General features: G+C 41.8%; 1 protein-coding gene across 2 annotated transcripts in view; it reads right to left on the bottom strand.

Moving 5' to 3' along the window:
- epha4b (eph receptor A4b) overlaps window positions 1-27818 on the bottom strand; it is a 78279-nt gene that overhangs the window by 40013 nt on the left and 10448 nt on the right. For both annotated transcript variants that reach the window (XM_006786694.2, XM_087832394.1), the window contains exons 2-5: window positions 24189-24253; window positions 18763-18963; window positions 17496-17603; window positions 17029-17380 (exon numbers count right to left, since the gene is read on the bottom strand). In XM_006786694.2, coding sequence (XP_006786757.2) covers window positions 17029-17380; window positions 17496-17603; window positions 18763-18963; window positions 24189-24253 — 726 coding nt within the window. The remainder of the gene's footprint in view (window positions 1-17028; window positions 17381-17495; window positions 17604-18762; window positions 18964-24188; window positions 24254-27818) is intronic.

The following is a 27818-nucleotide window of genomic DNA, read 5'->3' as shown; positions in this document are numbered from 1 at the left end:
TGAAGCCTGCACATAATAAAGAGAAGTCAGAGAAAAACTTACAAGTGTCCCACCCTTCTCCAAAAATGGTTCTTATTTTGACTCTTAGTTATGTTTTAAACATAAGGATGGTCAAGTGTGTAACTGCAAAGTAACATGAGTGCTGGTGTTGCCACTCTAAACTAAAACTACATTCTGCTTCCTAACATAGACCAAATGAACACAAATCACATTTTTTCCCTCTCAACCAAGTAATTGCTTTGCCTAAATGTAACCAAGCAGTTTCAGTGCCAGTGCAAAAACATGTGAAAATAAAAGCAAATGGTACGATTGGAGCTTAAAAACAATCTCTTTGAGACTTCTTAATACAAACTTTTTTGGCCTTTTGAAGTAGAAATAGTCTTATATCTCATTTAAAGATCAATATAATTGCTTGTTCAGATAAGATGGTTACAATTCTATAACACATACCAAAAACTACAAACAATGCAGTAAAACATTTTTCTTTTCTTCTTTGTTTTTTGCAAAAGATAAGATACTACAGATACAGGTGGGTCACAGAATGTGCCATGCAGCGCTCGTGGCAAAGAACAGGAAAACAAAGTCTGATTTAATATGTTGTGACAATAGGTCTACGTGAGCGCCTTTCACATGAGGCCAAAAGACTGGTGTAACAACAGAGTTGTACGATACAATAACACAGTTCAACAGCAGATCAACTGTCATTCCTGTTATATAAGCATTAGATCTTCGGGCCACCGAGGGCTCAAAAATATATACAGCCGCAGTCACAGCAATAGTTACAATAATATAATATGACTACTGGTAGAGCTGTTACAGTAGCTGCACATTAGTCATTATGTGGAGTCATAAAACCGGGGAGGGAAAACCGTGATACCACTCAACAGGAGCAACCTACTGTAATAGACTGGGGACGTGAATGATTTCCCTTTTGCATCCTAGGCAGGAAAATAGAATTCCTGACTTTCCCTTTGGTAATCTGAATATAGATTACGGATGTATTTATTTATACATTCATAGTCCTGGTATTCCCGTTATTGTGAGGCTTTTTCTGCCACGGTGCTAAATAGTATTACAGTGTACAAAACTCTATGTAAGGAAAATGAGGGTGTCTCAAATGCAATTTGATAGGTGCTTGGCGTGTGTATGTGCACGTTTGTGTGGCTATGTATACATGCAGCTACGAACAGGTTGGATCAATGATGCGACCGATTCCACCAGGTGCTGATTGCACCAAGCGCTCCTGTGTGAGAAGGTGTTAAGTATGCAGCGCGTGTGTATGTGCGAACGCATGTGTTCGCCTGCTGATTGCTTGTGCTGCTGGTGAAGGTCATGGATTTAATCAAGCTACGCGTCACTTGTCCCAGAAAGGCTGTATATTACCACGCTAACACACACACGCACGCATATTCAATGCCGCGGTTAACCTGCAGACAGCGGAATAGAAAAGTGGCCTAAAAGTAGTTTGATTTCTCACTGTGCAGGTAAGTTCCTCCACCTGGATGCTGTGTGCTCACATACAGACAGTATTTTTAGGTAAATCATTCATCATAGGGGAGCAAAGTCCACTGGCACAATCCCCAAAAGACCTGAGAGAACACTGAGAGAGAAAAAAGGGGATGTGGGTGTGTAGGTGTAGAAATGAGAGAAAGAAAACGAGAAAGAAATGAAAGGAAAATAAAGGGAGTAGTAATTCTCAGAGGGTTTCTGCTCTCTTTCCTCCTTCCTGTCAGCCTTTAAGGTAATGGGTGCCTATGTGCTGTGCTGGTGACTGTGTGTGTTCCTGTTGGCTGGGCCGTAGGAGCACGGTGGAAAAGCGTCTTTTCTCCTGGGGGGACGCTGCATCCGGAGAGTCCTGGCTACAGGCGCTAGCCAGCCACAGAGGCACAAAGGGCCTCAGCGGTAAAGGACAGACAGGGCACCCTATGCCAGCCTTGGCACACATACAACTGCCTGATCAAAAACTTTGTTCAAGAATGGTGACTTGGCCAGTATGAGTAGAGCTTCCTCATGTGCTGCTTTCTACTCCCTTTTTCCACCTCTTTTACTTTCTTAGTAACCCTTTTCCTTCTCTCTCTCTCTCTCCTTCCTCTCTCTCTCTGCTTCTCTCGCTACTTTTCTCAAGCTACTCCCAGAGTCTGCCCCATGGGAAATATGTTACTTGAGTTGGTTCCCTTATGATTAATGATTTACCACAGATATATAAAAAAAAAGGGACAAGAAGCCTGAAGCAGTAAGACAGTGATCGCATAAACATACACACAAAGCAGACACACACAAGAGCAAAAGTTTAGACACAAAAACTATGTCGTAGAACTATGAGCTAACTCCAAATTAACATTTTCCTCAGCTGACGGTGTTGTGTGTGTGTGTGTGCGCGCGTGTTTTTCAGATCTGTGTATGCATTTCTGCGTATGATAAAGAGGGGCCTCAGATCCAGTGTCCTATTAATTATTCATGTGGTCACTAGAGAGAGTCGGTGTATTTATGCCAATCGATAGCTCTTAGATATGATATAGTACTGCTACTCAAGACACACCCTCAGTCACCATGCACTGATTGAGATGGGAACAGCACAACTTCTTCCTTTGGGAAAAACACTGTACACAAGAGATGATTGAGTTCTGTTCCACTCCACATCTTATTGTTTTATAGGACCACAAAAACTGATTAGTTCTATAAATCTATTATAAAATGCCAGAAGAAAATAAAATAAACATATTGCAGTTTCCCAGGGCCCTTTGAAGTCCTGTGTGTACACAAACTCCATAGAAAAGCTATTCTTAGCTGCCAGGTCTGAAAAGAGTTGCCTGTGCTGAAGTGCCTTAAACCTGCAATTATGCACAGGAAGTGACTCCCTTCCAGTTGTGGAGAAGTCTATGACAAAATGACGTTACGTCTTCAGATTTAATACCTCAGTAAATACATTTATAGTTTTTTTTGTGGTCCCAGTACCCAGTTTCAAATCTTGTGGAATATACACAGTGTTCATTTTGTATATACACAGTGATGGAACCCTTCGAGTACCCCTCAAGTGCCCAAGAATAAAATAGGTGATTGAACAGGGTGTTTTTTATGGGATGGCAACCTTGCAATTGATAAGCCGTTGTCATCTGAGCTTCTGGTGTCATCAGTTTCTCAGTCAGAGCCACTTCTTCTCTTAACTTACAGCTTCACAAACTATAGCCAAAGCTCAAAACTTCAGACTTGAAACGCAGGAGTCAATAAACAAACAGGTCCATCATCTATATGGTGTTTATAGGCACTCAGCAAAATATATATTCATCAACAAAGAATTTTCATCCTCTGAGTTTTTTAGTATCTATTAACCCATGGTTTAGGTTTATTTTCCTCACAGTCTGACAGTTCTGGTTCACTCCCAGCACCCATCAGCCTTACTTTTAGCCCAAGGAGACAGTTGTTTTCAGTTAAAAGGTAGTGCGAGGTAGTGTATAACAATGGGGTTTTATAAACCCATTGCTCAACACCAAATGACAGACAGTTAGCAGCTAAAAAAGCCAGTGAAGCATTTAGCAGATGAAATAGCAAACACCTGCCTCAGGAATCGCTGGAGGGAAAAGAAACGCAAATGTTCGGCTACAAGAGTTCATCAGGTGATCAGATTCTTGAATTATTTTTTCTCGTGTTTGCATTCAGCATATGAGACTCTTTTCATACAGATTTTCGAGGATTAATGATTAAACCTGAGCAAACGCTCCTTGAATCTCATAAGAAAAAAGGAAAACTGTTAATGTTCACATGCCAGAAGCTGTGACAGTTTGTGACCATTTTTTTTCTTGACAAACGACTCAAATTGTCACCAAAACAGCAGTTAACGTCCTCTTTACTGACAAATTACATGCGCGTTTATTCCCAGTCGCTTTCCTCCTTTTAGTAGGCATAAAACTAACGTGCTGTGTTAGAACAGTGGTTCACAGCCTTTTTATTCCTTCCCTCGAGGATGAATATATTACAATCTCATCCTACACTTCTGCACAAGTAGTACAGTCAATTTAAATTATCCTGTTCAAGGGTCACGTATGTATGGAGCTGGTTGACTTTGTCTGTGGGCAAAGCTCTGACCTATGCCGTGATTAATGATTCCCGGGAGCTTTGATGACCCCTCGAGCCAGTTCAGGATACATTCTAACACGTTAGCTGTGTTTCTCTATGAACCGCTACGCTTCAGCAGTGATTAAATGCTTACACGTAAAACAGAAGCTGTTGACTGCAATAGTTCAGGAAATGTGTTCCATTAATGTTCAATAGGGCCTTTACAGATTTAGACGCAAGTGTACGCACAGGAACGCGAGCCCGATATCTCACCGTCAGAATCATTACACGCTAATTGCATTCAACCAGGCGCCTCTGAACGTATGCAAAATCACCTCCGCTGCATTCTTCCGACACAAACACTTCCTCTTGATGACGGTGAGCGCTCTCCTCCTCTTCACTTCCCTTACAAAAGTTTAAGAGCTAATTGCTCCGTTCTTTTGCTTACTGTCGCGCTCGGTTCAAGTCAAATATTGGCTCTCGGCCGGATTTACCATAAAGGGCAGAAAAGAGGAGAAAATTGTGCGTGTGTTTGTGCATAGGTGGGGGGTACGCTGTGTGTGTGAAAGGCCGTGTTCAGCTGGGAGGAAAGTTGTGTAAAGCTTGCTGGCCCATGGGAGATGAGCTCCATAATTGTCACCATGGCAACAGCCTTTCAAGATGGAACCCTTCGAGTACCCCTCAAGTGCCACAGCTCCCGGAGCACAGAGCAGTCTGTGTTCGAGTGAGAGTGTGTGTCTGTGTGTAAGTGCGTGTGTGTATATACACACATCCCCGAGTTGAAGCCAGCTACTTAAAAATTGATACATCAAGCGTCAGTGGAGAAATCTGACGAGATTGAAAGTGACGTCCTTTATGGCCACCGGGGTCACATCTGTAGGTGGGTTTGTTTGTGTTCATGCGTACATGCCTGTGAAACGTGTTTTCGGTCGAACTGACATTGTTGTCACACAAAACAAACCTCAGGAAGATGGGCAAAAATAGCATACGTGAAAAAAATTATGCGCAATAAAAAGAAATGAATAAAAATGGCGGCCATCGAGCCAGGTTTACACCAAACGTGTGATACACAGAATAAAATACACAGTTCCATTACACGCTTAATGGTGCTTCACTATATAAACATCATTTTGATTAATTGATTAACTGGAGCACAGCAAAGAGTGTGTACCTTTTAACAGCGGCAGAGGAGCATAACCCATGTGACTTTATTAACTGAAAATGTGCCGGTGACGTAAGTGAATTCAAACGTTAATAAGTGGAAGTAGCGTATGAGGTGTTGTGTGCAGTGTAGAGCTCTGTTTATAGAGACCCAAGTAAAGTGTGTGTGGAGCTCTGTGTATGTGTGTGTGTAGTAATGAGGAGATCAGTGTGAGATAGAGATGTCAGCATCCAGAGTCCAGCCCCCTGCTGAGATCCTCTAATCCTTAATCAGAGTTCATAACAACATTTAACACCATAATATTCCCCATTACTACTAATCCTGCCCCACACATGCACGCTCACACAAACACACAATTCCTGTGCAAGCATTCTGGGTTAAGAAATATCCCAAAGAAAGAAGGTATGTGCCTTATTTTAAAGTCAAGTTTGACACAAATCTATATGAAATTATTGGCAAACCACAAGTTGGATTGCAGAGTGCATAGGCTCATTTGCAAACACACTAAAGCTGACAGCAATGCTAACGTGAATGTTTGTTCACTAGCATACTGGGATTCAGTGCGCTAAAAAAATACATTTTAATGACTCATTCGAATATTTGCAGACTCTGATATTTTAACATCAGAGAGATTTACTTGTTCTAGCAGGAAAGGCTACTGGAAAAAACAATATATTGCAAATAGGAAACAAACAGAACAGACGTCGCCAGCATCAAGGGATATTTGCTGTACATGCATTTAGCTGCATAATTACAATAAATGAAGAAATGCCATATGAGATGAAAATCTATGTGTATAGACAGTCCATCCCACCATAGAAAAGGTGTTAAAATGCTGCCAAGATGTTTATGATAGAATCCATTTATTTACAAATGTAGGACTGTGCGGAAATACGAGGGATATGGCTTATAGAAAAACACCTCATAATTAATCAGAAGCATATATGTTCTCTGTGAGTGACAGTTCTGGAAATGCTCTGCTGTTAAAGACACGGGCCTTGAGGTTTTAGTGTACAGTGAGTTTACATTACTGACACCCAGTTCAGCTGCTACTGCTCAACACATGTGAGTGAAGCTCACAGTGGGGTTATTCTTAAAACTCTGATGTTTTCTTTGGAAGCACATGATGTATAGCAGCAGTTGCTTTTAACTGACTCTGGCAAGTTAGGATCACATGTTTGCAGAGCGGGCATGAGCCGTGACCACATGGAAGCCATAGACCTCTATGATTGATGCCTCTGGACAGACCCTTACTCTATTTAGGGCGTCTTACAACTTCTCTGACACGCGCGCGCATAAAGGCACAAGACCACAGTGGATATGAAATGGTTTGTGATGTCCAGTACATGAAGCACATGAGTACACCCAGGCTGATTTCTGATCTACTCTCTGTCCCTTGGACATCAGCCAATTACTGAGAGCGGCCAAGGGGAACTACAGGATGGAGCCCTCTCTCTCTTCCTAATTCTCTCCATATCTGTCTTTTTTCTGCCTTTCTTTGTTTCTGTTTTTCTCTAACTTTCTGTGTCCCCCACTGTCTGTCTACTTATGTTTTACTTCCATTCTCACCATCTCTATTTGATTCTCATTGTGTGTGTGTGTGTGTGTGTGTGTGTGTCAGAGAGAGAGAGTGAGAGAGCAAAAGAAAGGCCGCGTATGTATGTGTGTCTTTATTTCCCAGTGGGCTGTCTGTCATACTTTGACCCTGACCTTCTCCAGAGCTCTTGCACAAATATTTACTCTCTCGCTGACAGGCACACACACATACACAAACCGCTCAAAAAAAAAAAAAAGAAAAAAGAAAAAAAAAATCAGGGAAAGAGAGCGAAAAAGAGAGAGCTCAATTTCAGTACAATTAAAGCAAACCACATCTACACAGAAACGCACTTTTCTAGTGGTAACCCAAGATGATGGCACGCTAATTTTGAGCCTGGGTGATTATCTTGCCGTCTAAAAACAGATAAAATAGATCCCAGGTGCATGTGTGTTTCTGTGTGAGCGGGGTCATGGGCGAGGGACGGAAAGAAAGAGAGGGAGAAAGCATGACAGGCCAATAGAAGTCTGCTGGGAGTTTGACTCACAGTCTGAATAACTTATTCTTCTGTCTGTTTTGCCATCAAGATAAAAGGCTGTAGGAACACAGCATCTCCTTTTGAACAAAGCCCACCAGACCGACACAAAAACACACGCAAAGAACAAACTTTTACTATTAACACACAACTTTTTGCCTCAGTAGCCACGTGCAGCTTAAATGTCTTCATTAAAACATTACACACACACACGGCAGTAAACGTGCCCACATCGGCCGGCCCCGTGACCAGAAGAGTGTGTGTAGGAGGGGCAGTGAGCCTCCTTTACTCATCCACGTTATTTTCAGTTCATCACTCTCAATAATTCATTTTCTGAGGCAGGCAAGGAAAGGAGAGCCCTGTGGCTGTTTCTCTGTGTCAGTCATAAACACACTCTGCCAGATGTACCTGTCATGTGGGACGCCATATTTTCACTGCCTTTAATCTGTGTGTGGGCAGTGGATGACTTTGTCAGCCAAACTCGCAGCAAATCGAATTGAGATAGCACAAATTTGCACTTGTATGTTTCAATCTCTTTCAAAGTTGAAGACCGCAACATGGTTAGGATTTAGAAAGAGCTAACACTAAAGCAGCAGAAAAACAATGTTTAAGCTTCCTGCCTTCCTCAAGGTCACACTGGATCAAAAAAAGTATTTAGAGTTAGTTTCTAAGTGTGTGCTTATTTATGATACCTCTATTTCTCTGTGTGTGTGTGTCTGTGCTTCAATCTATATCTGAGAGATAAAGAGTTGCCTGGTTAAGAGTAAAGTGTTCCATAAATACATCCCCTTACTATGTGTATGCCCCTTACTCAAGGTAAAGCAAGTCAAGGTTGCCACGGGAAAAATACCAATGCATGTTTTACATTACAAAAAAATGCTCAATTCAGTCCTGCAGAAGCTTTTTATCTGAATAAATATCGACAAAACAATTAGATCTCCGGCCAGATCAACAAATGAAGCAGCCTTGAAAGCTAATGACACTCGTAGACCTAAATGACGTCCTTTTAGCATGGGAATGCAGCTGGGTGGCAAGAAGCCATAAGGAGAGGACTCTGTGATTCATGCTGCTATTTTCAGCCTAATTTAAATGATTTAGACTCAAATTGTATGTTTGCAGTTTGTTTGTTTGGAGATGTTAGTCTCTTGTTCTTCAACAATAATTCTTTAGAACCTATAATACATTCACCAGTACAACGAAACAGTGTCCTTGGGTTGTCCTTGTTGCTCTTGGAAAATAGAATAGACAAACAGACACCGTTAGAAGTTTAGCATAGCAAGCTTGCTATGTGCACACGATATACTGAAGTTTTTCAAAACTTGATCAGCTATAATATCGACAAAAACATTTAGGTGTGATTATTGGGTAAGTTCTAGAGGTTCATGGAGGATCTATCATGTAGCGTTCTCATTTAGTCACACAGAAAGTTTAGAGTTCAATTCAGCTTCATTTACAATATGTAGCACCACTTTACAACAACAGTCCCCTCAAAGCACTTTAAGAAAGAAACTCCAATGATCACATGACCCCTATGAGCAACTGCATGGGGATAGAGGGAAGGAAAAACTCCATTTTAACAGAAAAAAGATTGTGGAAGGACGTGTCTGTGAAGGTTCTCAGTCATCCAGGTCATCGTAGTCAAAGGAGCTTGCAAAGAAAAGCGTCTGGACTTCTTTAAGTTACTTGAAGACGTTTCACCTCTCATCCGAGAAGCTTCTTCAGTTCTAAGCTTCCACCATTTGACCTTAAAACTGAAGAAGCTTCTCGGATGAGAGGTGAAACGTCTTCAAGTAACTTAAAGAAGTCCAGACGCTTTTCTTTGCAAGCTCCTTTGACATTGTGGAAGGACCAGACTCAGGGACGGACACCAATTTGCTGTGACGGCCAGTTGGGTGTGACCAGAAGGAGACAGGATAATAGACACACTATGGGAGGGAGTGTTTAAACACAGTAATAAACACACACCTCCAGTGCAGCCTAAACCTTTTGCAGGGATGTTCAGGTCACCGGATCTAGCCCTAACTATCACGATAAGGAATGTATTACTAAATATAGTTTTATGCCTAATCTTAAAAGTAAAGTGTCTCTTTCAGGAGGGTGGCCTGATAGCTGAAGGCTCTACTTCTTATTTGACTTTTAGAAACTCTAGTAAATGGTGTAAGACAGTAATGTCTTTGTATCCAGCTTTGCCAAGACTCCATGAAAAAGTATTTTTTTCTTAATGTTGACAAGCAGGCAAAAAATACTGAGTTCTCCTTTTCAGACCACTGACATTCACCTCTCTCTGCAAATTCTTTGCCTCGCATCTCTTCCCAGAAAAAGGCAAATCATTTCCAGTAAACTGTTTTTACTACCTAGACAAGGCGTCCTTCAAGCCTACAGCCATCGCTGAAAAATTCTACCTATACCACTGCAGCAGCTGGTCTGGAAAGCAATATTTATAACAAAGAGAAAATTAATGATGTAACTATGCGCTTTGTTCTTGCTCTTTGTTCCGTCTAACGCTGCAGCTGAAAAGTCATTTGGAATCTTTGTGAATGTTACCTTCTGGCTGTGAAACAATAGCACAGCTGTAATAAATAGAAAAGCAGCAGCGAATTGAACTACATCTGTACACTGGAGCTGAACAACCAGGCCTGTGCATTGCCAGACCTATCAACCTGACAGGCTGATCGTACATCTGGAAGTAATCCATAAACTAGAAAGAGAAAGAGGGAGGGATGAGGGGAAAGGGTCAATGGCCGCCTTCCTGTTCTTGTGCTTCCTGTTCAACAAACCCACTGGCTACATGCAGGCGCCTTTGATTTTAAACTGAGAAAACTGGAGACTGATTCGAGACCATAGAAATGTGAAAATTATGAGCTTTCCCATGAGTGCGCACATGTTTATCCCTAACTGGAACTCAACGGCATATGGAAGATGCCAATTAATGGGAACTGTACCCAAAGGAAACACACTCTCCCCTCTATACCTCTCCTCTCTCTCTCACTGCTTCCGTCTGTGGGGAATAGTGCTAAATAAGGACGTGAAGAGTTGAAACATGCGTTAACAGTTTCTCAGTCCTTGGCCTGCTTTTTCTCTTTTCCTCTTAGGGTTTGTTCACACGGTTCAACCCACTGCACCAGACTCAGCTATACAATGTCCCGTCACTTCAAAGCCACCTTTGTGTCCTCTGGTTTTGTTGCTTCAAAAGGCACAAACGCCACCTTGGTGTTAAGGTGGCATTTGGCAGCTCGTCTTAAGTGTGGCGAGTGATCAGCCATCGCAGAAGAAGAGCTTTGCGACTGTGCATGAATAGACATTATCTGGGTCAGTGTTGTGTGGGTATGTAGATGGGGACTACGTGTGTATGGAGGATATAGCGAGAGCCTAAGCCTTTGTGATTTCGTGTCATTTATTCAAACACAAAAGAGAGGAGATGAGAAAGAGGGAGAGGGGAAAAGGGATGGAGTTAAGGAGGGACATGTGAGAGAGAGGAGATAAAGGAGAATAAAGGAGTAATGAAGGAAAATGTGGCTGTCATTAACCAAATAAATGAACAGGGAAGTCAGACAGCCAGTGCAGCAGAAAGGCACGCACTCGCACAGACAGGTAGAGGGACAGAAAACTGGCCTCCACTTGGCACATGTATCCGTTTGTCCTTTAAGAACATCTGGATCGTAATAACACCCTGCTTCCTAACACTTCAGTAGCTTGCAGCAGCGTGCACACGTACACTTCATATACTGTATGCACACAAAAATCTTCTGACTAGCTGTCTAAATCCTTCTGTTAGCCGCCCACTACCTTTCTATCCACACCTACATGCTCTCAAGCTCCCCGAGCTGCCAGCACGAGAACAGCAATGAAATAAGAGGTGTGTGTGTGTGTTTGTGTGTGTACATGTGTGTGAGACATAACATACAGTAGGGAGCTCTTGACCTTCAAAAGTCTGTATCTGATCAAAATAAAATGCTTGCTTTACCCACTGCTTCAACTGTCCACATTAGCCATTCACACATGCACACACACCCACTCTTCTGCTGTTGAGGGTAGAGGGAATAAGAAAAAAGAGGTAGGTTTCCTACTGAGCTTTCGGCATACACATGCGCACACACATAAACACACACACACAAAAGCTACCACCTACATAACACTCTGTATGTTTCACTGTTTTATTTATGCATTGATTGTAAGAAATCCATCCATCCATCCATCCACTGTAACCCCCAGGACACCTGGGATAGGCTTTTGAAGTGGTGCATTAAGAGATATAACAAGTTATTTGTTGAGTTTGAGAAGCTCGTGTAGGGGATTTTATTATCTTTGATTATTTTTCAGTCTTTATGCTAAGTTAAACAGTTTATACTCTTTTATTAATGAGTCTAACTATTAAAATATTCTGTGTAGCAACCCAGTATCTCTGTAGTGATAAGCGATCAGATAATTCACACCAAATCAGATGCACATTGGTCTCGTTCCTCAGTATTTCGCGCTTTGGTTTCGATCCAATTGGAGAAGTGAAAAGAACAGCAGGAGAGCTGAGTGGAATCAGTATGAGGAATGTGGTGTTACTTTGAAAAGTTCCTCTTGTAAACTACTTCATGGCAGCATCGAAAAAGCAAATGAATAAGAAAAAGGGGGAAAAAAGGACTATCAGACAAGTGGACGGAAAGACGTGTGATGCTGACCCATATTATTTTCAGCTCAGAAAGAAGGAGAGAAGAGGAAGGGAGGAAAACTTGTGTTGAGGTGACATGTGTCTGCCCTCCTTCAATCCGTCTCCTCCATCTCTCCACATCTGAGGCATTAATTGGTGCTGTCAGACCCACAGAGAAGGACAGAACACACGAGCGCACACGTAGGTGACACAGCTACATACATACACACCCACACACGCTCCTGCCCTTCAGCATGTACCCCTAGGGCTTAAAGCAGGAGAGGTTGGAGAGGAGTATTCACTACATCCCCTACTAGCTATGAAAGACAGAGACAACAGGAGAGGGCAAGGGAGTATGCAGTGAAAATAGAGGGGATAGAAGAAAACAGTGGCAGACGGAAACAGAGAGGGCGAGCAGGACTAGAATGCACAAGAGACAAAGGCACATAGAATAAAGAAAGCAGGGGAAGGAAAGAGGAGGGAGTGGAGGAGCGGGCCTTTGGCTACGCAGACGGAGGCTTCTGCATGGGGTGGAGAGAGACGGAGTTGAACTGACAAGGTAGTGCAAAAGCTACACGGAGGGAGAGAAGGGGAGAGAGGGCGATTATGCAACTTCAGTAGTGACAAAGCAGATGAGTATGATTTCTTGAGACTGAGCAAAGGAGTTAAAGGCCATTGCAGTAACACTGCTTTTAGTGCATGGCTGAAAACACAACTAATGGCATTAGCAAAGTGCATCTACTGCCATAGCCAGTAACATGAATCAAAATTTTTAATGAAGGTGATCCAGGTCAGTACTAAAGGTTAGTCAGTTCCTTCTTGGTAGATGGTCCCTTCTGTTTTTAAACTTTATATCAAAAGCCCCATAAGTTTCTTATTTAAAAAAAAATTAGAGGGGGTATAAGACAGCGTCTTCAAGAATGAACAATCAAGACTAAACTTTCATTCATTGTATTGGTTATCACAACATAGAATAATTTAGTCTATGAAAAAAAAAAGTTCCAGGGACTTTTGAAAGAAATTTCTTTGAAAGGTTGATACATCTAAAAGTATTGTCTTTTTGGGTCTTTCTCAGAAACAGAAGGTCAAGGAAGAAATTATTCGACCTGTAATAGTAAAGCAAATAAATCTTTGTCCCTGATTTTAATGACTGTCTTTAATAGGACTGGATAAGAGTGAGTGCCACAGGCAAGTTAGCAAAAGCCAAAAAGCATTACCGTTAATTTGTTTTGGTCCTTTAATGAGATTTCCAGGCAATAAAAAGAACATGGAGTCATATATCATCACTGTCGCATTAATTATGATAACTCAGTAAAAATATATCAAGATGACAGAAGACTGTTTACATCTCAACCTCGTGGTTTGTTTTTGCTTATGTTATTCAAAATTAAGACCACATTTCCCATGAATACCGCTGTATCCCATTCCACAGTCTGTTGATATGTGTGCTGTTTATCCTGGACCTGGATGTATTTCCCCTTATATGTCATGAAACAACCCGTCGGATTTAATCTAGCACAGTGCCCTCGATTAACAAGATCAAAACATACACATCCATACATTTAAACACACTTAGCTTCACACTCTCTCCGGGGAACGGGAAGCATTGGGTTGGAAAAGGGAAGGAGAGAAAGATGAACCCATGATCTATAAATGTTTAACAAGTGCAGACAGAGGAGATAAGGGCTGCTAGGAGGAGAAGTGAGACAGAAAGAAAAATGGTGAGGTGGAGGAAAAAAAAAAGAAGACAATGGCAGAGGAGGCGGGTGGGGAGCAAAATGGGTGGCTTGTCGAAAACGAGAGGTGGAGAACAGTCCCATAATAGAAGGAGACATCGCAAAAAAGGTTAGAAAATCGACAAGGGGAGGGGAAAGAGACAGAAACTGTGAAAAAAAGCTGTAATTGGAGGTGCCTGGTGGTTGTCTAACACAGAGGGGCTAGTAATGATTCCATTAGCGCTTTGCACCGTGAGAAAGAAAAGGCAGAAAAACAAAGAGAAAGGAAGGCAGAGGGAAAGAATGACAGAGAGAGAAAGAGAAGCCAAAGACAAGGAAAAGATTCACAGAGAACACAGGACGATAACGGTGAATGTCAAAGGTGCTAAATGGTAGAAAAGAAAAAAAAAAAACAAGCAAAGAAAAGGAACAAGAAGGAAGGAGAGAATTGAAGACATCCATTAAATGGCTCGCTCACTTGTGCTACAATGACAATTACAAAATGCCCTCCTGAAGCTCTCCCCCCGAACCTCACCTCTTCATCTCTTTGTGTGACAGCAAACGGGAGCGGATGATTTAAATGCATTAGCAGAGTGTGTTTTCCCTATGGAAGACCTCCAGACCTCCAGACTGTTTCAGGCCAGGAACCTTTTGTTTGGAGCTGATGCAGAGCGCTGAGAGGACCCTTTAAAAGCCTGCCTGTTGTTCTCTCAGGAACACATTAAAGTGCAACATACTGAGTTGATGTAGGTTTTTGTTGTTGTGTGTCCTCTCATGTCTTTTGTGAATCCGCTTGCTAAAATGAGGCTGATTACGGATGCAGCCGCATTAGCTGGCTAAGTGAATTCTGACAAGGTAAGGTGATAGTCTGAAAATAGAAGCATGTTCATGCAAACGCAGCACAGGCACAAAGTTATTTAAAACAAAAGAAAGCTGGTTTCCAGGGAGTGAATTTTTGGCATTATTATGTTTGGCTGATATGTTTGGCTGACACTGGTGGGACAGCGAATTCTCCTGCTGTATGAGGAAATTTCATTGCTATGCAAATCCTCCCCATGATCCTACAAAAAATGTTTTTCCTAATACCGAGTAGGTGGCGCAGACATCCCTGCGGGTGGGAAGATTCAATTCACCACAAAGGAATTAAAATCTATTGAAAATGTTTATTTATTTATTTCTTTTTGTTCCCAGAATAATTGCTACATATGAACTGAATACAGAAACCTGGCTTTCCTTCCCATGTTGAACGCAGTGGACACCTGTTTTCCCTGCATCTCTGGTGACCCTAACCTATTAGACATGGGCCGTATATATTTCCTGACATGTGACCTCAGACTGTCAATAAGACTCCATCATTACCTTTCCACACAATTGCAGCACACAAACATACGTGCGCACACAAAAGCTAGACTGTTTAGACTTTAGAGTTTAAGCTAGCTTGTTAAATGCTCCTTTATTACTCGATTTATTCTCTCTGGAGTGAGAAGAGTCAAGAATCTGGCCGACGAGGTCATGGAGATCACTGAGGTCAAGCACCCTGCTGTGTCAGACTGACTTTAAATAGTTTTTAGTACTGTGACAAAGACCTGAGTAGTGTAAACATCTGCCAGCTAGCTCGCCTGTCAAATAACTACAGCGTGTACGTTTACAAGACAGGCATGTAGCTCAACAGTCTGCGTTTCATGATTGAGATGCAGCTCGAGTTCTGCCACAATCTGCGCACATTACCAGTCTGCAAACTGCAGAGTACAGCTTGTTCTTATTCACTTGTCTCTAAGGCCCAACTGCCAAGTTTTCTGGGCGTCTTGGCTGCTGCTTCTCCCAAACAACTGAAATTGCATTATGCGCACCGATTTCAAGTCTGCAGTGATGGATATCTACGATTCCATTTTCTTTTCGGCGAGGAAGTGAGCCCGTAGGGACAGGTGACAGCATGAGCTTAATACAGCATGCTCACTCAAACGCATGCATGCACAGTATGTACACACAAACTCACACATGCTGCACACACCATCTGGGGAGTTTTACAACTCAATAATCTGCTTCCTAAGGCATACCTTTTCCTCCCCTCCTGCAACACAACACACATCAATAAGCAGTTTCTCACACACACTCATACTGCTCGCCTCTACTTGAGAAGGGAAAATGAGACGTTCAGCTCTGTCAGACACACACACTCACACACACAAAAGAGGAGATGCCTTAAAGCAACTTCTACTCTTTCCTCTACAAAAGCTGTTTTCGCTGTATTGGGAAGGATGACACACACACGCACACACATGCAGTTAAAAAAAAAACACATTCACACAAAGTGTGTCCCTAACCTAAATACATAGAGTCATTGTCATTCCATCCTCTGTTTCACTGCAAAATTCACTACAGTGCATCTGCACGCAGAGGCAGCCACGTAGATATGTACACACTTTTATACACAACACCACTTCCAAAAAAGTGGGGACACTGTGAAAAATGTGAATAAAAACAATAAAATAAACTGCAAATCTTTTAAAACTACTCACAGTACAACCTTTGAAAGTGAGATACTTCAGTGTTTTGGGAAAAATATGAGCTTATTTTGAATTTGATGGCAGCAGCGTGTCTCAAAAAAGTTGGGACTGAAAGTAGCAGCAAAATGGTGCAGCGAGAGTGCAGACAGGGACTAGAAAGAGAGAGAGCATACTTCTACCAAACTGGCTTTTCTTTATTGGCTCTCTTTTAAATGTAGAATTCTCATTGTTTACAAGGTTTTGAATAATCAGGCCCCATCTTATCTTAAAGACCTCATAGTACCGTATCACCCCCATTAGAGCACTTCACTCATAGACTGCAGGCTTACTTGTTATTCCTAGAGTATTTAAAAGTAGAACGGGAGGCAGAGCCTTCAGCTTTCAGGCTTCTCTTCTGTGGAACAGCTCCCAGTTTGGATTCGGGAGACAGACACATCTCTCTGCATTTAATCATTAGTTATTATTAATCTCTGTCTGTCTTCCACAGTGTGTCTTTGTCCTGTCTTCCTCCACTCACAGCCAAAGGCAGAGGTGCCCCTCCATGAGGCTGGTTCAGCTGGAAGTGTCTTTCTGCTAAAAGGGAGTTTTTCATTCCCTCTGTCGTGAAAGCGCTTGCTCATAAAGGTCATCTGATTGTCGGGGTGTTCTTTGTATTATTGTATGGTCTTTACTTTACAATATAAAGCACCCTAAGGAAACCTTGTCGTGATTTGCTGCTATATAAATACAAATTACTTGAACTGAATTGAATTAATCACCAAAACATGTCAGCACCACACTTTTTCCTCATTTGTCCTGTCTCTGTCTCTCCCACACAAATGCACAAACACTTGCACGCTTACATTTTGTCCCCTACATGCCTGAGGACCCCAGCCCCACTCACGTTGGCACATGTCCTTGTTCTCCTCGAAGCCTGGTTTGCACACGCACCTCCCGATGGGAACCAGCCATCCGCCGTCTGCACTGCAGTACATCTTGGGAGGCTCAAACTCCTCAGAGGCGTTCACACACACACCATGCACCTCAACCAGTGCCGTTTCTCCACCCGTTATTGTGTCAGGAAACTGGGCCAAATTTAGCACAGTGAGTGGACATTTCTTGTAGAAGACCCTCACGGAGACCAGAGCAATGCAGGCGCCCAGGTCCTGGAAGGCCAAGTAGAAACCCTTTTTACTCAAGTTGTTGATGGTCCGCACTTCCGTGTTTAGCTTCATGACACGGTCGCCAACGTCCACCTGTGAAGAAAAGATATATTTTACATGTGAGTTTGGTGAATGGGATAATGCAATCTTTAGCAAACTGAAAGCAATTGAAAGTGTTCTTATGCTCTCTCTGTGTGAGTATCCATACCTGTGTAAAGCTCTCATCTGCAGCAATAGTGTCAATTTTGATGTACTGACTTTCCTTAATGAACCACAGGTTTGCATTGTTGGACTCATAGTAGTACATGTTGAATGTCTGCAAAAACAAACAGTTTTCAGGCAGTAAAAATCAAAGATCCCACACAAGACAGAACGACGCACAGTTAACCGAGACAGATAAAAAGTATGAGCAGGTCCATCCAATGTGAAATTTTAACAAGGCATCCACTGTTCTACAGCTCTTCAGCAGCTTGTCTCCGTATCTCAGTGCATCTGTCTGGATTGAAAGTCAGCAACGCTGTCTGCAGCTTCATGAGAGCGCAGCTCTAAACTGTCACATTAAGCCCATTATTTATTCTAGAGATGTAGTAAGACTGAAAGGCATATAAGGGACAGACGAATTGAAATGTATACGGAACAGGGCAGTGTTATAAGAGAATGGAGGGCGGGAAAAAGACTAATAAAAAGAACAAAAAAAGCCTGTAGAATAAACTTTGATTTATTCTCCAGCTATTGCTTCGTGTTATTTTTCTGTGTTTCCCTGTTTGTGTTTAGTATTCTGACTGGAAACGGATGAAAAATAAGTTCTTTTGTATTTTTTAACTACATTACAGTAACTAGATTACACACACCTCCTTTTGACAGACCTGTTGATAATACACATGTTAACAACCTTCATATAAGAACAGGAAAAGCGATGGTATTAAATATGCCTTAAATGTGCTTCCATTCATACAGTTCACAGCACAGCAATAAATAAACTGCATTTAATGTGTCTAATTTGTAAATGATCTACTTAGTGGTCTAATTAAGATGTATCTACTAAGTCACACATTTGAGGAGTTAAAGAAGACGCTGCAAATGCTGCCGAGCACAGTGGATAGTCAGAGAATATTCTGCGGGAGTGCAAACAACTGCAAACAAAAAACCACTCAACTTGAAATATAATTTACCCGTGTGCTATTGATCTAAAAAAAAAAAAAAAACCACTAAGGAAATGTATTCTTTTTTCTTCTTACTTTACACCAAAAATATTTCAAAGAGCAGACAGCTACACAGCAGAAGCCATGGAGCCTATCAACACTCAATGTTTTGCTCAGGACGAGTAGGCAAACGAGCAGCATAAATGCAACAGGAGGCCTTAAACACAAACACACACACCAGCTGCATCGGCATTTGTTATCTAACAGAAAAGCCCACATGCTGATCATGTGTTTATGAAGCTTGCTTGTGTATTATGCTTGTGTGATGCAAACCTCTTTGCAGGTACCAGGGACCCCGGGTAGACTGTTACAGTCTCTTAGGGTGAATTTGATCTCAATGTGGACGCGCTGCGCTTCTTCCCGGCTGATGTGGCGCGTTCTCAGCCAGTTGTTTTGGTTGGCTTCCATGACGTTACACACCTGGTAGGTCCTCATCGGGGTATTCCTCTCATCCATGACACTGATCTCCTCCCACTGAGAATAAGAAACAGGAGGTAAATAGAGATGATTTATAATGACGTTTTTATTTGCTAGTTTAGCTTTTTCGAGCATATTTGGGACATTGCATAGTAAAATAATTAAATTATTTAGCTTGGGGGCAAAGAAAGAATTAGGGTAAAAGGAGAAAAATTGCATGAAGCTCCAGAGAAGAGGGAGGGAAGAATAAAGGAAGAGAGAGTGAAAGGGGGAGTAAGTGGATGAGTGATGAGGGGATGGAGGAAGGAAAAGAGAAGTGATGAGGGCTGCTGAGAAGTATTTGTGTTAAAGGGGAAATCTCTTTAACTAAAACATAAATTTCAAATCAAAGAGCAAGGAAACTGAGTCAGGGTGACGCTCAGCAGCACTGGGCCCAGGCTGACAACAGCACCCCTCCCTTTCATCGTTAGCGCGTGGACAAAGAGGATCTCAGTTTAAAGACCGGTTACAGGGAAACTGGGTCTAAGTTCAATGAACTGTGGTTTAGTGCAAAGCAACACTGCTCTGCAAGTTCTGTTTTCATGTATGGGTGACTATGAGTGATGATGTGTGTCAAGATCACTGAAGGACTGTCTTTGTCTATGCTGCACGTGTTCGCAAAGTGGGTATGTTTTTCCTGAAGTGAACGGGCGATTTAACGCTTAAGAGGTAGACGTGTGCGAGACGTGCAGAGAGAGAGAGAGAGAGAAAGACAGAGAAGGAGAAAGAGAAGGAGTAGGTAGGACAGAGCTACTTTGTCTCCCATCATCTACTACCATCTGTTTCCACTTCTGACTACGGCTGTAATTGAGAACACTTCTCGCATGAGCAGGAAAACATTTCTATCTACTCACACATAGACAAGCACCCACATGCGTATACCACTCTCAGACAGACACACAAAGAAAAAGAACATTTTTATTCCTTAAAGAAAAGGAAAATAAACCAATGTGGTTTCAGTGTCTCAAGATATCTGATCCATTCAAGAGGACGCTAACTCAATTTTCTTTCACACACACACACACACACACACACACACACACACACACACACACACACACACACACACACACACACACACACAAACTGGATAGGCTCTAGTTTGTGGCTAGGAACGAAGAGACCACCGTCTTTGTTCTAAACTCCTGTCATCATCTAAAGGCTGAAGCCTTTAAGCTCCAGAGTGACGAGCACAGAGTTCCTTACATGTTCTCGTTACCCAGCCATGTTACACCGTACTACAGTATACACAAATACGCTAACCTGTGCAAAATCAAACAACAGTGGACCCAGACCACGACCCACCAAGGTAAACACCAATTATCTCTGACATGTCCCAAAAGTCCAGAGAAATAAAGAAGAGACGGGCAAGGAAAGAGCCGAGTAAGCAGCAAAAATGCAAAGAGAAACTTTCAGACAAGCGAAGTCCAAGCTGAGGTTGAATTCTTGAGGTTAATCTGATGTGACAGCCCAACAACCGGCAAAAGCCTGACGCATTTCACCTCGAAGTCCTGAGCACTAAAACAGAGCCACATAAAAACACACATTCTCACACACATTTGCGCTCACTCGCCTGCTCTCCTGTGCACTCAGATGCTTTTAATCTCCACAGCCTCTTCTACTGTGTATGAATTGGAGCTTGAACAAAACCAGCTCTCTCTTGATCCTAACCTTAACAGTACTTCAGCAGACAGAGAAATTCGAAGAAGAAGAAGAAAACAAGAGAATAAGAAGAAAAAGAAGAAGAAGAGGCAGAGGATTATTTAAGATGCTACAGTCAGCTGACACAAATGTCCCTGACAGGCAGTTAAGAGTTTGGAGATTATACACAGCATAAAGGATGTATTACTGCTCGCCGATTTTACAAACGCAGCGGCTGAGACTCGCTGTGATCAGCTGCACTCGATTCAACTGAAAGAACAAAAACGTAAGACTGAGGGAGGAAAGAAAATGAAGAAAGACGGTGAGAGAAAGAGGGAGAGAGAGGAATGAATGTTGGTAAATAACAGGCACGACTGGCAGCTAAATAGATCCATCTGTGCAGAGCGGAGACCAGTCGGACATCACAGGACGGTCACACATACCCACCCACACAAACACACAAAGCTGAGTCCCCGGGGAGGGGTGATTAAAGCATTTATGGGAATAGTCATTGAGGGATAAAAAGGGCTTTATAATGTCTTTGTTTATTTCTTTGTAGGCAGAGATTGGAGTGGCTGGATTGCTGCCACTTCCTGTTGAGCAACTTATTTCCCTGCTCGCAAAGTCTGCTCGTTGTCACTTCTGCCGGGTGTGAGACGCAGGTGTGCTTAGGAAGTTGAGAACAACCGGGCTTTGCTAATTTGCTAATGATACAGATACGTCACACAACTGAGAGGAAGTCTCCTAAAAATACAACTGAGGAAACGTTGGGATAGGCTCAAGGGTTTCAGCTATCTTGTTTAAGACGCAAGTGCACAAACACAAACACACATGCACACACAACTTATAACTATTGCCAGGGCTTTGTTGGCTCAAATCGAAACCCTGCTCCCTGAACTCTTAATCACCTCGGCCAATCAGCGCAGAGCCAGCTTGATTGCTTTGAAGTGAAGCAGAGACGTCGGCTCAACGTTTAGGTTCAACCATTCACCGGCTTAACATAACATCCCTCCTTCTGCAATCATCTGATGGGTACACCTATGAGGACATAATTGGCCGCCAAACTCTGGAACAAGCTCTGGCTTAGCGAGGGGGAGAAAAAAAAAAAGAAAGACAAATGACAGGGTAGGGGATAAAAAGTTGAGAAAAAATGGCAGGGGACCAGTGAGGGCTGGGGAGCCTCTGGGGAAGCCGAGAGGCAGTTGGGCCTCCCATTTTCAAACATCATTAAGACATATCTGTTTTGTGTCCCTCACTGCTTTGTGGTGACAGAAATGGGTCGCTCCACTCAGTCTCAGACACATCCGGCCCTGCACGGCTCGGATTAAGCGTGACCCGTGAGGGTCAAGTGTGATTTTGGACTAATTCAGGTAGACGTTGGCTTGATATTGGTGGGAATTGCCTCTCACTGAGAATAATCCTCAGGTTTAAAGCTTAAAGGTCAACTAGATAATCCCCCTGATATAAAACACAAGGCATTCTCACCATCCTTGCACATTTTCTCTCCTCTCCGAGTCTCTTATCGCTCTATTACTTCTCTTCTACACAAGTTAGTAAATCTTTACGACATTCATTTTTAGACATATGCAGAATCATCATAAACAAACAGCACTTTTGCCAGCACGATTGGCAGCCCTTGTTGGTCTCTATACTGTTTTTTTTTATGTTGAATGCCACCAGCTGAAAAAATTAAATAGATAGTTTGCAGCTTTACAAATAGAGATACAGTCCATGACTTGAATTGTGCAGAAATTGCAAGCAGTAACATCTTGTTGCAAGAAATTTTTAGCTTTATTGGATCTTGTAAGAATTCCAGTAGAAGGCCAAACTGTGCCAGGAGCTACTGTGAAGACTTAAACAGTGCTGACGTATTGGTTTCCCTGAGGATAGGTGGCAAGGTAAATGCATTTTTTACTCCAAGGACCATCACAATGAAATAGAAAAGTAAAGATTCAGCAACTGTAAAACTTTGGGCTAAAAGGTTTAAAGTAGTAATTTGGCCCATAGCCTGCCTTAAAAGTTTTTCTCAACCAAACAAATTTAGAAAAAACAGAAAACCGATTAAAACAAGTAACAAAGTGGGATGAAAAGTAATGTGAGGCAGAGGATTCAGATAAAATGACTTTTATCAATTATAAAAGTTTGCCACAATTAAACTGTAAAATTTCGGGTGATTTATAGTTTTTACACTTTGCAAGTCTCTCGTTTTTTAATTTTTGAGGAGTCCTTCAGTTGCACTCCCTTTTATTTGCTCTGTACCTGATTACCCTCAAACGTCAATAAAGAATAGATTTTTCATTTTGTGGCAACATCATAGCTCACTGTAGAAACTTGTATATTTTCTTAAATTACCAGATGAAAAAGAGCGATCCAGGTGGGAGATAACGTCGGCTCCGTGTATCAAACGACCGCATGAGATGGGCAATGAAAGCAAAAGATTTTACAAACTAATTTCCGTGATCTGATTAAAGAAGCTGATAAAAAGCAAAGACTCTAAACACTTTTATTTTTGCAAAGTCTCGGGTGGATAAAAGGAGGCTATATTTATAGTATTTATTTCTCAGAGGTATTGTGTGGAGACCAGCGTCTCCCCATCTGACAGTCCATGAAAAAAAGACATTCAGGATGGGGTACGCTTCACTTTCCAGCCAACACATTTCTTTGAGGGTAAACTAACAACACGTGTTCACCCCAACCTGAACTACATATTCAATAAAAGTAACTTAAATTAGATTGACCTGCTTAGTTTAGCCACAGATGGAACACATTCTGCTCTTTCTGCAGGGACCGCAAAAAAAATAAAAACATCCACAAACATCTACAATATGACCGCACAATAAGAGCATTTCAATTAAGCGAACTCGAAACCCTTGATTGCCTGAGAAAACAACTTTGCCTGGCTCTGCACACATCAGCTGCCTCTCCACTTCACACAACCATGAAACCGCGTGTGGCATCCTGCAATTTAACACACTGATGCTGAATAGTGGAGAGGGAAGACGAGCGAGAGAGAAGTGTGACTCAAGAGGAAATAGAATTAATTCAGTGCCATTCAACAGCCCCTGCACTACAGTGACATACAGAATCCGCTCTATTGAATGCACTTCTTCATTCTTCCTCAATATGCTCTTCCTCTTCTCACTGCTCTGATTCATGATAGCTGCACTCCAAACTCCCGTGGTCCCCCATGACCAAGAAAGTCTAGTTATGCAACACACCCACCCTGCAGGCACATGTACACAATGCAGAAACACTAGGATGCATATGCCATCTCCTCTTATGTAGGAATATTTACTCTCCCCATCGTGTCCCTTCACTCCATCCCAAAAATCGCAGCCTGTAATAAATGCAGGCTCCAGCACCACAGCGTTTTCAGCGTAGCAGAAATAATTTGTAAATTCCCACTGAAAACTCCCGATTTAGCAAGGACTGCTTATGAACCCAGTGCTCTCTAAAACACACACTCCAGTCCTCCTGCTAGCTTTGAGTCCTTGCCTCTTCCCCTGAAATAATGCAAGCCAACATAACATGCCATCAGATCTTATTTTGTGCCAGATCATATATATCCATGTGTGTGTGTGTTGCACACTGCAGGTACTCACCCCCTCATTAGGATAAGCCTCCCAGCCCAGGTCGGCCAAAGCTGACATTGAGTCCAGCAAAGTAACTGTGACAACACAAGGAAGATAAAAAAAAAAGAGAAAATGTTAACAGACACATACAGGACATTTTTGTGGCATTTGTTGATCCCTGCCTCCTTAAAGAACGACTGATGCTTTCCAGACATGGTGCGGCATGTTTCTCTCTTGAATGTATAACATAACATTATGTTGCATTGTAAGTTTTCCACAAAGACACTTTCAAAATGTGTTCCACAAGGGCATCTTTTGTTGTGTTGGAGTACACCAGCAATGGAATCAGAAGCACTGGTGAACCTATAATTTAAACTCCAAGATTACTGTGGTTGCGCTGCAGCTGTTCCAGTTCAAGGGGACACAAAGTCATTCAATGAAGCCGTAAGAAAGACTGTATTTACAGTCGAAATTGGCTTCAGACAATATAGTGAGTAGTCAGACGAAAATGCTGGTTACATGTTATATATATTTTTTAAGGCTCATTTTTTAAGTTCAGTTGGTGGCTAGAAGGAGATTATTGTGCTGTTAAGTGCAGGAATAGTACAATAATAATCTGCTTGCCTTTAGATGCATTATTTTAAGTACATTAGTTGTCGATTGAAGACGCGTGCATGTCTGGTTTACTCTGAATTCAACGTGCTGTTTCCAGTGTGTGGTCTCTGCATAACAAGAGGAAGTAGAGGGGGGATGCAGGAAGGTGAGAGTGAAAAGTGAGAAGACGCTGTGGCAGGCTGACCTATGGGAGGCACAATGAAAACCTGTTTAGATTGCACAGCACGGTTCTGCACCTGTGTGTGTTTATCACTTGTTAGTGGAGCCTGAGCGATATAGGACTTTTAAGGCTCATACTGATATTTAATTATTTCAAAGTCTGATACATTTTTATCATATTTTTGTTTATTCTAGACACGTTCCTGCAGATTTCCCCGACATTTGTAATGTGCAGTTGTTTAGGAGTTCCTATACAACATTTCATGGATTGCTCTTTTATGCAGTGCCAAACTCTTCCAGACTTGCAGAGAAGTTGCAGCATGCCCTCTTGCAGGCAAAGTATGCAACATCAATGCTCATAACATGGTTGAAGGGTGTCTCTTCTTTATGTTTCTAATTTTCATTTATCAGCTGTTATAAATGCTAATACCACAGATATATGTTCGTGGTACTTGCTAGTGCATTTATAGATGTGTGGCACTGTTCATTCTTGGCTCACTCAGGTCCTAATCAAGCCTTCAACACTGCTGACCATCAATATTTAATCAGTATCCATCTGCAGAGACTTCTGCTTTGCTCTTTCGTCTCTCTCTCTCATATTGTGTGTGCTTCACAGGTTATCCTTCCTCTGTGAAAAGGTTTGAATGTATGCTTTCAATCCACAGATCCAAGATCAACTGTGTGAGTCGCTGATGTGCCACAATTTAAACAAGAAGCATCCCTTTTAAGCAGCGCACTTTCATATTCACTCCAATTTTTATAAGGTAGGAGCAGTGACCTGGAAAAACTATTTACCGCTACTGTAAAGTTTGCTCTCTTGAATGCAAATGAGGCTAATCGCTCAATTGAAAAGGGCTGAATGTGTCTGTTTACAAGGCCCTCTGTGTATCCATACTGCTAGTAGGTATAACAAAGGGACTGTAAAATTGGTCCAGCCTCCTCTTTTCCTTCCCTTCTCTTCTTCTTGTGCTCATGCTGCTCATCAGCTCTAACTGAAACCCAGCCGTTCCCCTCAGCTCAGCACACTGTGTGACAGCAGGGAGGCGTGTCATGCTGTAATAATGCGTGTATATATATGTGCACTGTGCGCGTGTCATAGCACACATATCTGCGTGTGTCTGCTTGCACATGCACAAAGCGGTATGCGAGTGAGAAAACAGCCACAAAGAAAGCAGCGCGCATGGTATAATGAAGCAGAGAGAGGCGCTGCACAGTGGAGCCGGGGTGAGAGAGATAGATTAAATGAGAGGGATGAGACAGAAACAGTGTTGGAGAGGTGCTGCGCAGCGAAAGGTCAGACGGAGCCTCCAGCCCATGGTGTATTTAGAGGAACTAAAGACCATTTAGACTGCTTTGCTCAGTTCATGGGCTTTGGAGTGGCACAGAGAAATGGGACATAATAGTATAATAATATATGATTTCAGAATCCAACAAAGAGGCACACATCCACGCACACACACACGGGCACACACACGGGCACACACATTATTTTCCCCCCACACTCTCATATCTCTGCGCGAAGATAAAAGCTTCCTATCAACAAGGAATTTAGCAAAATTGCCTGTTTCAAATACAAGCAATTATGAATTATGTGATATTCTCTGTGATTCACTTCTTTTAGTACCGTTTTATGTATTTCACAGAGAGTATAACTGAGTACCTTTGACAGTTATAAAGGGTCAATTCACCCAAATTACAAAAAAGACATTCATCTCCACAACACAGTGCAGATGATTGGAAGATTAAAACTTTAAATTAACTCAGCTGAAATTCTGAATCACCGTGTCTGTCTATAAATAAGTTACTTTGTCTGGATAAAATACAGGTCACTTTGTATTAATTTTCTTTCACAACTGCTTTCGACCAAAGGAACTGTCTGAATAAAAAACGTTGATAATATTTTGTGGAATATATACCTGAAATTTGTGGAATTTGACAGCCAAACTGTCCTGTAAAAGCTCCCTAGTCTAAAACTTGATTTTGCCACAGATAAGTTAAAGTTCATGTAATTATCCAAATTTTGAGTTTTTTTCTTAAAAGTTAGCATTATTAAGTCAAAATTTTGAGAAATGTAGTTTGAAATTGTGAGATAATGACCATTGAATAATAGTTTTAAAGGTTGAAGCAAACTTCCATAACCTGGTGACCTTGAAAAAGGACACTTTTATTATTCTAGTGTATGGAATTAGCCTAGCCTAGCAAACAGCTAACTGCTAAAACTTACAAGTTAACATCTTAGGGGCCAGATTTATATAGCATATAAGCACAATATCCAAACAGTGCTCATAGTGTTGGTTCGTTGCACTACAGAAGTTGCACTATTTTCTAAACACAGCCAGAGTCTGTTTATTTCAAGCACAAAAAATGATATGCATTTTTGGTATTAGCAGTTAGCATTAAATTGCAGGTAGCAAACATCATTAAATTCAACTTCTTGAAATGTTCTGTCTTTGTAAATATCCGCAGTAATGAATCCTTTTTTATGTCCAATTTAGATTTTGGCTCAAACATGTGGAAAAAAAAATTGTTTTTTGTAGTTGCTGTTTTTTTCTCATTATAGCAAAATATGTCTTATTGTTGTCTAGTCAGCTAAAGCATTACTAGGTCAATACATAGACCTACTTTAAAGCCATTTTGCAGCCCACTGGGAAAACACAACCACATAAACCTACAGATCAACACTTTTTCTTTTCTCCCAACACCTGTCAATACCTCTTATCACTTGTAATTATTGACTGGACACATCAATAATGTGTTAGGTATAGTTTCCTGGCTGCTGACACAGCCAGCATGCACAGACTATAATGTATGCATGGCTGTGTATCTGTACGTGACATGTGTCAAAGACAAAGATGCAGAGAAATTATGTAAATACATTCCAGTCTT

Source organism: Neolamprologus brichardi, chromosome 18, assembly GCF_056152115.1.
Source record: "Neolamprologus brichardi isolate AB-2024 chromosome 18, ASM5615211v1, whole genome shotgun sequence".
In the NCBI taxonomy this organism is placed as follows: domain Eukaryota; kingdom Metazoa; phylum Chordata; class Actinopteri; order Cichliformes; family Cichlidae; genus Neolamprologus; species Neolamprologus brichardi.
The sequence above is the reverse complement of the archived record's forward strand: the minus strand, read 5'-3'. Positions and strand labels throughout refer to the sequence as shown.